Below are 12,609 nucleotides of genomic sequence, written 5' to 3' on the forward strand. Positions count from 1 at the left end.
GCAAGAAAGAGACGGATGGACAGACTGTGCTTTCCTGGACTTAAAGGTGTTTGATAAAGTGCCACACAAAAAATGATTAAGAAAACTTGAAATAATGGGTAAACAAGGAAAATGATTGAAATGGAAGAAAGATTTCTTGTATGGAGAAAAAAAAAAAAGGTGGTGCTCAGAGATAAAAACTCTACTTGGGAAGAAATGATAAGTGGAGTCCCACAGGGTTCGGTGCTGGCTCCGATAATGTTTGCCATATATGTAAATGAAATGGATGAAGGTATAGAATGTTACATGAACTTCATTGCAGACCATGCTAAAGTACTAAAGAAAGTAAGTACGGAAAAAGATTGCGAATCACTACAGAGAGACCTGGACATGGTCTGGAAATGGAGTCAGAGTGGGAAGTGAACTTCACTATTAAGAAATGTAGTATAATGGAATATCAAGACAATAGAAAATTGGTGCAAAGGAAGTAAAGAATATTGGTTTCAGAAAGGACCTAGGAGTAAATATCACCAAAGACATGTCTCCAGACAAACAGATAAACAAAATAGTTGGTGAAACCTACAATTTATTAAGATCAATAAAGGTGGCTTTTAATTACTTGAATGAGGTAATGGTAAATAAAATATTAGTCACACTGATAAGACCAAGATTGAAGTATGCTGTGACACTATGTGTACAAAAAAGAATATAAGGAAAATAGACAGGATGCGGGGATGACCCATCATCCAGGAGGTGCCAAGATGAGAGGGAGGGTGGAGGGGAATGGAATATGTAGGGGATGGAATGGGTGGGAGTGGTTTCTATGCCTTTTTGTTTTTAGCTACCCCCTGTGTAAGGGGGAAAAAGCCTTTGGTTATGTATGTATATAGAAAGAATCCAAAGAGCAACAACAAAGATGGCCCCAACACTTGACGGAGAAGACTTATTAAAGTGGGATAGAAGAAAAACAAGGGGACATGAAAAGAAACTCAAAAAGGAACAATGTTGTGAGATACAAAGAGTATGAGCATAGCTGCCCTTCCTGTGTATTACAACTAGGTAAACACACACACACACATACTGGGTATTGCAATGGTGTGGTCTTTGCGTGAAATAAAGGATACAAGATTGAGAGAGCTGGTTACTAGGTTTACTATGAAGAAAGAGTATTAATATTAGATCATTGTTGAAAGAGGATAAAAGTGACTAGATAGTAGTGTTCAGTTCATTAAAGGTTTAGATAAAGCTAAAAGAAATGTCCTGGTCAGGGACAGGAGAGAATCAAGAGGTCATCCTGGGGGGGAAGGGGATTTCGAAGATATACCAAGAATCAAAGTTTTTCTTATAAATACATCAACTTTAGGAATTGCTGAATAGTTGATGTAGGTTGAACTAAACCATAAGAGAGGTCAAACCTAGGTCGGATAGTTCGAGAAAGAGAAAAAGAAACAGACAAACCCCACTTTTACATATATATATATATATGTATATATATATGATAACAAGGAAACATATGTATACACTGGATGTGTAATTTAAATGACAAATACAATATCTCCAGAATGTGAATAATGGATATTGATATGTGTTGTTTAATTTTATTCATTACCAGGTCAGGAAGATAGTCTGGATGGTATTGCAGAATCTCTTCAACATTCTGAAGACTCCATGGATGCTGAGCTTATGCCTGACACCAAGCCTGAAGAAATTACTACCACCAGCAGTACAACCACTCCCACTACTCCATGTTCTACCATGACTACCTCTTCTAACACCAACCCATCCATGAAATTCCAACCGATTGGACTTCCTAGTCGTGGCAAACCTGTGACCGTGGCCAAGCGAGGGGGGTTGATGTGTACACCTCGACCACGAGGTGGTGGGGTGTGTGGGAACAAGTTCAGTGCCGGCAAGAAAGCTGTTACCCCAAATGCAAAGAAGCGGGGAAACCCAGTGCCAGTAAGGAGAGGAAGAGGCGTTCCCAGAGGCTACAGAGGATACTTTAATTATCCCACTCTTACTCTTCAGGTACACCTAAACCTAATCCTCTTCCAATTTGTACTTTTCTCATTTCAGTTGCCCAAGGCTTGCTCTTCAAGTGTACCCATTTATAATTTTGTGACTGAGGATAATTAATCAATCATTCACACCAGGTCTCTCACAAGAGGCCCATGACTCCAGGTAACCAAGAATTGCCACAAAATTGGGCTATATCTCACTTAAAGAAGAGATAATGTGTTGTTGCCTATGTAAGCCTAAAATAGGGGCAATATAGGATAATGTGTTAAATGCCTTCTTGGTGGTGAATACATGTGGGAGTTCCTGTGTTCTTCTCTGCAAGAGGCAATTCCACCTTCTGGGAAAGGATGGAGACCAAATGCAGAACTCAGTTTCCATTCTTGATCAGTCCCATTCCATTGCACAGGGACACCACAACTAAGCTTCCACAAGGAGGTACAGAACCAGAGGGCCAGTATGAGCTCCTCTACAGAGTGGGCCCAGCAAAAACATTTTATTCTCACTATCCCCCATCTGGATCTGGAAAAGGCTTATGACAGGGTAGACAGGAAGGCACTGTGGAAGGTTTTGCGGATATATGGGATAGGAGGAAAGCTTCTAGGAGCTGTCAAGAGTTTTTACGAGAGTAGTAGAGCATGTGTCAGGATTACAAATGGAGAGAGTGAGTGGTTCGAGGTAAAGGTGGGATTTTGTCAGGGATGTGTTATGTCGCCCTGGCTGTTCAACTTATACATGGATGGGGTGGTGTGAGAGGTAAATGGAAGGGTGGTGGGTCAGGGATTGGAGATGGTTAAAGAAAATGGAGAAAAGTGAGAGGTGAGCCAGCTGTTGCTTGCAGACGACACTGCGCTTGTGGCAGGATCAGAGGAGGGATTGTGTGAAAGAAGAAAGGTGAAGATATATGTGGGTAAAAGTAAGGTGATGAGATGTACAAGGGGTGAAAGTGGCAGCAGACTGGAAGTGAGCATTAAGGGAGAGCGACTGAAGAAAGTGGATAGTTTTAGATACTTGGGTGCAAATGTGGCAAGAAAAGGTGGAGTGGAGGTGAAGGTAGAATGTAGATTGATAGAAGCGAATAAATGCCTTGGTGGATTAAAAAGTGTAATGAGGAATAGACATTTGGGAATGGATGCTAAGAGGAGGTTATATGATGGAGTGATTGTGCCAACAGCACTGTATGGGGCAGAAACATGGAGCATAAGAGAGGAAGAGAGAAGGAGTTTGAATGTGTTTGAGATGAGGTGTCTGAGAAGTATGATGGGGGTTACTAGGCTAGATAGAGTGAGAAATGAGGAGGTGAGAAGGAGAACAGGGGTGGAAAGGGAGTTGGGAGATAGGGTTGATGAAAGAGTATTAGGATGGTTTGGACACATGGAAAGAATGAGGGAAGAAAGACTAATAAAAGAGGTATGGAAGGCAGATGTGGAGGGAGTGAACATGAGGGGACGTCCTAGGATGAGATGGATGGATGGGGTGAAAGGGGCTTTGGGGAAGAGTGGAATGTCTGTTGAGGAAGGACAGGAAAGGACAGAAGACAGGGGTGAATGGAGAATGGTTGTATATGGATGATGTTGTGATGCATGAGGTGGAATGGGGGGTGAGGTAGTATGTGTGAGCAAATTTTGACGCAGGCCAAAGGGATTTCTCCCTGTCTTCTCCTTTTCTGCATGGGGGGATGGAGAGGGGGGGTCGCCAATTTAATGAAGCGGCCTTGCTGTGGATGTGCTGTGCCTTGCAACACTGCCTCTGACCCAGGGCAGTGGACAAGGTGCAGGGATGACCCATCATCCAGGAGGTGCTAAGATAAGAGGGAGGGTGGAGGTGAGTGGAGTGTATTTAGGGATGGAATAGGTGGGAATGATTTTATGCCTTTTTCTTTTTGGCTACCTCCCTTGTAAGGGGGAAAAAGCCTTGGTATATGGATGTATGTATGTATCCCCCATCTGGTCACCACTTCTTTTCCCCATTTCCCCCCCCTCTTTTCCTCCCTTCTCTCCCTCTCCCCCCTCACTCCCTCTCCCCCATCATTCCCTCCTCTCTCTCCCTCTTTTGCCTCTCTCCTCTCTCCATCCCTCCCCTCCCCCTCTCTTTCTCTCTTACCATCTGCTCTCTTTCTCCCCTTCTCTTCCCCCCTCTCCCTCTATCTCTCTTTCTCCCCTTCTCTTCCCCCCTCTCCCTCTATCTCTCTCCCCCTCTCTCCTTTCTCTCTCTCCCTCCCCCTCCCCTCTCTCCCTCCCCTTCCCCTCTCCCCCTCTCTCCTCTCTCTCCCCTCTCTCTCTCTCTCTCTCCCCCCTCTCTCTCTCTCTCTCTCTCTCTCTCTCTCTCTCTCTCTCTCTCTCTCTCTCTCTCTCTCTCTCTCTCTCTCTCCTATCTCCCCTCTTATCTCTCCTACCTCCCCTCTCTCTCTCCTCTCTCTCTCCTCTCTCTCCCCTTCTCTCCCCCTCTCTCTCTCTCCCCCCTCTATCCCTCCCCCCTCTCTCTCTTTCCACATAAGGAGGTCAGGACCCCAGTGCCATATTGGTAGGGCTTGATTGAAACACAGTGGTGAGCTTTTGTAAGTTTATTTCCCAAATTATTCAGACCGTAGTCCTTCTTCAGAGAGATTACAAAGGACCCATATGTTGGGGAAATAGATTCACAAAAACTCACTGCTGTGTTTTATCCCACCTCTACCAATACTTATCATCATGTCATCATAAACAAACCAGTATACAATGAGTAGGAGATGCAGCCAGCACACAAAACACACACTCAAAAACACACTCCAAACATACAAATAAACATCAGTGGAATTACAAACACCCACTGCTGCTTCCATTCCTACATAATTCCAACATATATGTGACCATGATATCTATCTGTATACCAAGGGCTTTTCCCCCCTTAACCTCTTAAATACGAGTTAAATATTCACACGCACATCAGGTCGACTCATGTATGATGATGCATCACAATACGCGCATAATAAGATATAAAGTTACCGCTTTTATATTTGTTCTCTTTCATACATACATATACCAAAGGCTTTTTTCCAACTTACAAGGGAGGTAGCCAAAAAACAAAGGCATAAAAAACCACTCCCACCCATTCCATCCCTATCCCACTCCACCCCCTTCCCTCCCTCTCATCATGGCACCTCCTGGATGACGGGTCATCCCTGCATCTTGTTCACTGCCCTGAGTCAGAAGCAGTGTTGCAAGACACAGCACATCCATGGCAAGGCCGCTTCTTTAAATTGGTAACCCCCCCTCGCCATCCCCTCATGCAAAAAAGGAGAAGACAGAAAGAAATCCCTTTGGGCTGCGTCAAATTTTTCTCAGACGTACTCCCCCTCACCCATTCACCCCTGTCTTCTGTCCTCTCCTGTCCTTCCTCAACAGACATTCCACTCTTCCCCAAAGCCCCTTTCACCCCATCCATCCATCTCATCCTAGGTCGACCCCTCATGTTCACTCCTTCCACATCTGCCTTCCACACCTTTTACTTATCTTTCTTCACTCATTCTTTCCTTGTGTCCAAACCATCCCAATACTCTTTCATCCACCCTATCTCCCAACTCCTTTCCACCCCCATTCTCCTCCTCACCTCCTCATTTCTCACTCTAGCCTAGTAACCCCCATCATATTTCTCAGACACCTCATCTCAAACACATTCAAACTCCTCTCTTCCTCTCTTATGTTCCATGTTTCTGCCCCATACAGTGTTGTAGGCACAATCACTCCATCATATAACCTCCTCTTAGCATCCATTCCCAAATATCTATTTCTCATTACACTTTTTAATCACCAAGGCATTTACTCGCTTCTCTCTATATTCTACCTCCACCTCCACTCCTCCCTTTCCTGCCACATTTGCACCCAAGTATCTAAAACTATCTACTTCCTCCAGTCTCCTTTAATACTCACTTCCACTCTGCTGCCACTTTCTCCCCTTGTACATCCCATCACCTTACTTTTATCTGCATTTATCTTCAACTTCATTCACATACTTTCCCAAACTCAGTCACTAACTTCCTCAGTCCTTCCTCTGATCCTGCTACAACCACAGTGTTGTCCACAAACAACAGCTGGCTTATCTCCCACTTTTCTCCATTTTCTTTAAACATCTCCAATCCCTGACCCACCACCCTTGAATTTACCTCCCGCACCACCCCATCCATGTACAAGATGAACAGCCAGGGCGACATTACACATCACTGACGAAGTCCCACCTTTACCTCATACCACTCCTCTCTCTCTCCATTTCTGATCCAAACACACTCTACTACTCTTGTAAAAACTCATGACAGCTTCTAAAAGCTTTCCTCCTATCCCATATAACTGCAATATTCCCACAATGCCTTCCTGTCTACCGTATCATAAGCTTTTTCCAAATCCATAAAAGCCCAAAAAATATCCTTACCTTTTCCTATAGCTTTCTCATATATCTGTGTTACCATTACCACAAAAATCTGATCTACGCAACCTCTACCTGTCCTAAACCCACACTGTTCCTCACCAATTACTCCCTCTGTTCCTCTCCTAATCCTCTCAATCAAGACCCTCCTCTAAGCCTTCCCAACTACACTCAACAAGCTGATCCCTCTGAAACTACTACTCTCACCTGTTCCCTTTTCCCTTGTAAAATGGAACTATACAGGCACTCCTCTAGTCGTCCGGCATTCTACCCTCTCATAAACAAACATTGAATAACCTCACCAACTAGTCTACTATCACTGTACCTCCTTTTTTCAGACATTCTGCGTGACATCCATCCAGATGCCTTTCCTGCTCTCAACATCTTAACAACTGCCTTCACTTCATCCTTCCTTAACTCTCCTCTTTTTTCCTCACTCATCACAGTCGTTTTCATTGCACTTCCCACTGCAACTACCCCACCCTCTCCTTCACATTAAGCAACTCCCTAAAATACTCTGCCCATCTTCCTCTTACTGCCTTCTCTTCCATTATCATCTCTCCATCTGCACCTTTTACCTTTTCTTCTCTACTTGATTCACCTCCTTTTCCTTTCTTAATTTCTTTCAAAAACATCTTTTTATTACTTTCAAAATTTTCTGTCATACTCTTACCCCATTTTACATCTGCTCTCATCTTTGCCTTCTTTATCTTATGCTTTACTTCTCTTCTCTTTTCTTTGTACCTCTCATATGATTTCCTCGTCCTATTTTGTAACCTATCTGTGAAAACTTGCTTCTTCGCTTCTACAACCCTCTTTACTTCCTCATCCCACCACTCACTACCCTTCCTTCTATTTCCTCCTTGTCCTCCTTGTTCCACACACCATCTTTGCACACCTTATCACTCCCTCCTTGAACCATCCCCACACCTCCTCCACTCCTAGCTCTACTCTATTCTTCACTCCCTCCCACTCCTCTTTCAGCTTTTTCTTATTCTCATTCTCCTTTTCTTTCTCATTTAAGCAGTGCACTCTAAGCACCTCCCTACTTTTGTCCCCAGTGGGGCTACAGGGAGAAGGAGGCCTCATCCCAATCCCTGTCCTGTTTTTGTTGCCTCCTTCGATTCAAGTGGGAATACCTGGTGGCAGCATTGTGTCCCCCACCACAGGGTAGGCAAAAAAAGGAAATGAATATTCAGAGAAATGGTACAGGACAGTAACAAGGGGTTGGGGGACAGCATAATGGAGGGACAGTTGCAGTATTATAAAAGTGTCAGCATTTCTCTATGAACAGAGATTTCCTCTATCACAGACAAAATGATGTGTGGCTCTGGTTTGTAGGGGCACCCCACATAGACCCTGAAGTATCAACTGCATTCTACTTTGCCACAATAACATGGAGCCAATACCCTGAATAAATATGTCATAGAAAATGTGATCAAATCTATTCACAGAATATGGGGGTCACTCAGCAACAACTACAAAATAGATATAATCAGTACGCTTATGCCAGCATCCTCGTATACCCACTCACAGCTTATGATGCCAATATAGGTGTCATATTAAAAAAGTTAGCAGGGAAGTAAACAAAGTCAAAAGGCACATACCCATTCCACTCCTATCCACCACCCTTTCCTCCCACTCATCTTAGCTCCTCATGGATGACAAATCATCCCAGTATCTGACCCATTGCCCTGGGTCAGAAGTAGTGCAGCAATGCAATACAGCACATCCATTTAAATGATGACCACCCCTTCTCCACTCCCTCATATAGAAAAAAAGAAGACAGAAAATCCCTTTGGGTAGCATCAAAATATCATTCACACATTACCACTTTGTAACCCACCTCCCCACCCCTACCTACTCCCTTGTAGGTCCTGGAGCTGCAACGTCTATGTCGTGGGACCACCCCCCAACCCCAAGAGTTGGGGGCCAATCAGCAGCAACCACCCCTGGCCATCAGCTCTTCTCTTCCTCCACAACCACCAAATACCAGCCTCCGGAAACATATTCATAATCATATCACTCACCGCTCCATTAACACACTGAAAGACAACACACTGCTGCATGCCAGACCCCCTGATATCCACCCTTCTGAATCCTCTCTCCCACGAAAGGACAGAGTCCACTTGGCCAGACTGTGATGCGGTCACCACCCAGCACTTCTAAGCTACCAGAAGAGGCTGGACGACCGTGTTGTGAACAGCTGCCCAGGATGTAACACTTCACCCCATACCATACAACACATAATGGAAGACTGCATTATACACAAATCATGCACGCAAACAACACAACATACACTCTATAAAGGATTTGTGGGAAAACCCAGTTTCGGCTGTGGCCTTCCTTGGGGAGACGGGACTGCTCGGACAGACAGTCTAGGGAACGACAACAACAACAACAACTCCCTTGTATCACAGTATCATCTATACACAACCATTCTCTACTTACCCCTATCTCTTGCCCTCTCCCTTCCCTGCTCAACAGATATCCCCCTCCTACTCAATTCCCCTTTCACCCTATCAATCCAACTCATCTTTGGTCGCCCCCTTGTGTTCACTCTATCCACCTCTGCCTTACACACCTCTTTTCTCTTTTAATAGTCTTTTTTTTTCACATATTCTTTCCATGCATCCAAACCATCCCAATACTCTTTCATCAACCCAATCTCCCATATCCTTTTCCACCTGCATTCTCCTTCTTACCTCATTCATCACTCTATCCAAACTTGTACATACATACATACATATACCAAGGCTTCTTCCCCCTTCCAAGGGAGGTAGCCAAAAAGGGGAAGGCATAAAAACACTCCCACCCATTTCATCCCTAAATACACTCCACACCCCTCCCACCCTTCCTCTCATCTGAGCACCTCCTGGATGACGGGTCATCCCTGCACCCTGCCCACCGCCCTGGGTCAGAAGCAGTGTCGCAAGACACAGTACATCCACAGCAAGGCCGCTTCATTTAATCGGCGACCCCCCCCTCTCCGTCCCCCTTTGCATATAAGGCGAGGACGGGGAGAAATCCCTTCGGGCTGCATCAAAATTTACTCACACATACTACCCCATCCCCCACCCCCCCACCCATTCCTCCTCATGCAGTCACAACATCATCCATATACAACCATTCTCCACTCACCTCTGTCTTCCGTCCTCACCCTTCCTTCCTCAACGGACATTCCCCTCTTCCCCAAAGCCCCCTTCACCCCATCCATCCACCTCATCCTAGGACGTCCCCTCATGTTCACTCCCTCCACATCTGCCTTCCATACCTCTTTTATTAGTCTTTCTTCACTCATTCTTTCCATGTGTCCAAACCATCCTAATACTCTTTCATCAACCCTATCTCCCAAATCCTTTTTCACCCCTGTTCTCCTCCTCACCTCCTCATTTCTCACTCTATCTAGCCTAGTAACCCCCACCATACTTCTCAGACACCTCATCTCAAACACATTCAAACTCCTTCTCTCTTCTTCCCTTATGTTCCACGTTTCTGCCCCATACAGTGCTGTTGGCACAATCACTCCATCATATAACCTCCTCTTAGCATCCATTCCCAAATGTCTATTCCTCATTACACTCTTTAAACCATCAAGGCATTTACTCGCTTCTCTCAATCTACATTCTACCTCCACCTTCACTCCACCTTTTCCTGCTACACTTGCACCCAAGTATCTAAAACTATCCACTTCCTCCAGTCGCTCTCCCTTAATGTTCACTTCCAGTCTACTGTCACTTTCACCCCTTGTACATCTCATCACCTTACTTTTACCCACATTTATCTTTAGCTTTCTTCTATCACATACTCTCCCAAACTCTGCCACCAGCTTCCTCAATCCCTCCTCTGACCCTGCCACAAGTGCAGTGTCGTCCGCAAACAACAGCTGGCTCACCTCCCACTTTTCTCCATTTTCTTTAACCATCTCCAATCCCTGACTCACTACCCTAGCATTTACCTCTCGCACCACCCCATCCAGGGCGACATAACGCATCCTTGACGAAGTCCCACCTTTACTTCAAACCACTCACTCTCTCCATTTCTAATCCTAACACATGCTCTACTACTCTCATAAAAACTCTTGACAGCTCCCAAAAGCTTTCCTCCTATCCCATAAATCTGCATAACCTCCCACAGTGCCTTTCTGTCTACCCTATCATAAGCCTTTTCCAGATCCATAAAAGCCCAAAAAACATCCTTCCCCTTTCCTATAGCTTTCTCACATATCTGTCTTACCACAAAGATCTGATCTACACAACCTCTACCCGTCCTAAATCCACACTGTTCCTCACCAATTACTCCTTCTGTTCCTCTCCTAATCCTCTCAATTAAGATCCTCCCATAAGCCTTCCCTACTACACTCAACAGGCTAATCCCTCTGAAATTATTACATTCACACTTGTCCCCTTTTCCCTTGTAAAGAGGAACTATACAGGCACTTCTCCAGTCCTCCGGTACTCTACCCTCTCTCCAGCAAACATTAAATAACCTCACCAACCAGTCCACCATCACTGAACCTCCCTTTTTCAGACATTCTGCATGGCATCCATCCAGACCAGGTGCCTTACCTGCTTTCGTCATCTTTACAACTGCCTTCACTTCATCCTTCCTTATTTCTCCTCCATTCTCCTCACTCATCACTCTCATTTTCTTCGCATTTCCCACTGCAGCTATCTTTCCTTCCCTATCCTCCTTCACATTCAGCAACTCCCTAAAATATTCTGCCCATCTTCCCCTCACTGCCATCTCTTCCATTATCATCTCTCCATCTGTACCTTTTACCTTTTCTTCCCTACTTGATTCGCCTCCTCTTCCTCTCTTAATTTCTTTCCAAAACATCTTTTTATTACTTTCAAAATTTTCTGTCATACTCCTACCCCATTTCACATCTGCTCTCCTCTTTGCCTCCTTTACCTTTTGCTTAACTTCTCTTTTCTTTTCTTTGTACGTCTCATATGACTCCCCTGTCCTCTTTTGCAACCAATCTGTGAATGCTCGCTTCTTCTCTTCTACAACCTTCTTTGTTTCCTCATCCCACCATTCACTACCCTTTCTTCTATTTCCCCCTGTCCTTCTTGTTCCACACACCATCCTTGCACACTTTAAGACTCCCTCCTTGAACCAACCCCATTCCTCCTCCACACCCATCTCTGCTCTATCCTTTACTCCCTCCCACTCCTCCTTCAGCTTCTTTTCGTACTCCTTCTCCTTTTCCTTTTCATTCAAGGAGTTCACTCTAAGAACCTCCCTACCTTTTGTCCCTTTCCTCCTTCTCCATCCTCCACTCTCAGCTTACCTTCCACCAAAAAATGATCTGATATTCCCCCACCCTCTCCCCTTAGCACATGTACATCCTTAACTCTTCCTATCATAATCCTATTTACCACTACATAATCCATTAGCGCTCTATCTACCACCCTTCCCTCCACCACCCTCTCCCATGTGTACTTATGCTTGACTTTCTTCCGAAACACTGTATTTGCTATCATCAACTCTCTTTCTAGACACATTTCCACCATCAACTCTCCACTACGATTCTTTCCTGGAACTCCACACTTCCCAACCACTCCATCGATTGGACCATTTCCCACCCTAGCATTAAGGTCTCCCAGTACTATTACATTGACATTTCTTCCTAAACCCTCTATGCACTCATTTAAATCTATCCAAAAGGCCTCCCGTTCTTCCATGCTCTTCTCACTGCCAGGCCCATATGCACTTACAAAGACCCACATCTCCTTTCCCAGTTTCACCTTCATCCACATTATCCTTGAGGAAACCTCCTTCCACTCCACTATCTGTTTACCTATCTCCTCACTTACTAGAATAGCCACCCCTTCCCTCCCTCGCCCTCTCTTCACTCCTGATAACCTCCCACTTACACTCCCAAACTTACACTCACCCTTCCCTTTCAACTTAGTTTCACTCAAAGCCAACACATCCATCTTTCTTCTCACAAACATACTACCTATCTCTTCTCTTTTACTCTCATCTGTACCACATCCACGCACATTAAAAGACCCAAACCTTAGGGTGCTGGCCCGAGGCCCTCCAGCACCCCTTATGCCTTTCCTTTTCTTTTTAGGAATCTGCCCCTTGGGGCTACAGGGAGAAGGATGCCTAGTCCCTCTCCCCGTCCCTTTCTTCTCGCCTCTTACGATCCAAGTGGGAAACTTGGTGGCAGTATTCTTTTCCCCCACCACAGGGAATTCCCCC

General features: G+C 44.9%; 1 protein-coding gene across 11 annotated transcripts in view; it reads left to right on the top strand.

The window, feature by feature from the left end:
- LOC143026595 (uncharacterized) overlaps positions 1 to 12,609 on the top strand; it is a 321,375-nt gene that overhangs the window by 104,784 nt on the left and 203,982 nt on the right. For all 11 annotated transcript variants that reach the window (XM_076187254.1, XM_076187255.1, XM_076187256.1 and 8 more), the window contains one exon: positions 1,592 to 2,007. In XM_076187254.1, coding sequence (XP_076043369.1) covers positions 1,592 to 2,007 — 416 coding nt within the window. The remainder of the gene's footprint in view (positions 1 to 1,591; positions 2,008 to 12,609) is intronic.

Source organism: Oratosquilla oratoria, chromosome 6 (genome assembly GCF_046742065.1).
Source record: "Oratosquilla oratoria isolate Oo_2021 chromosome 6, ASM4674206v1, whole genome shotgun sequence".
NCBI lineage: Eukaryota > Metazoa > Arthropoda > Malacostraca > Stomatopoda > Squillidae > Oratosquilla > Oratosquilla oratoria.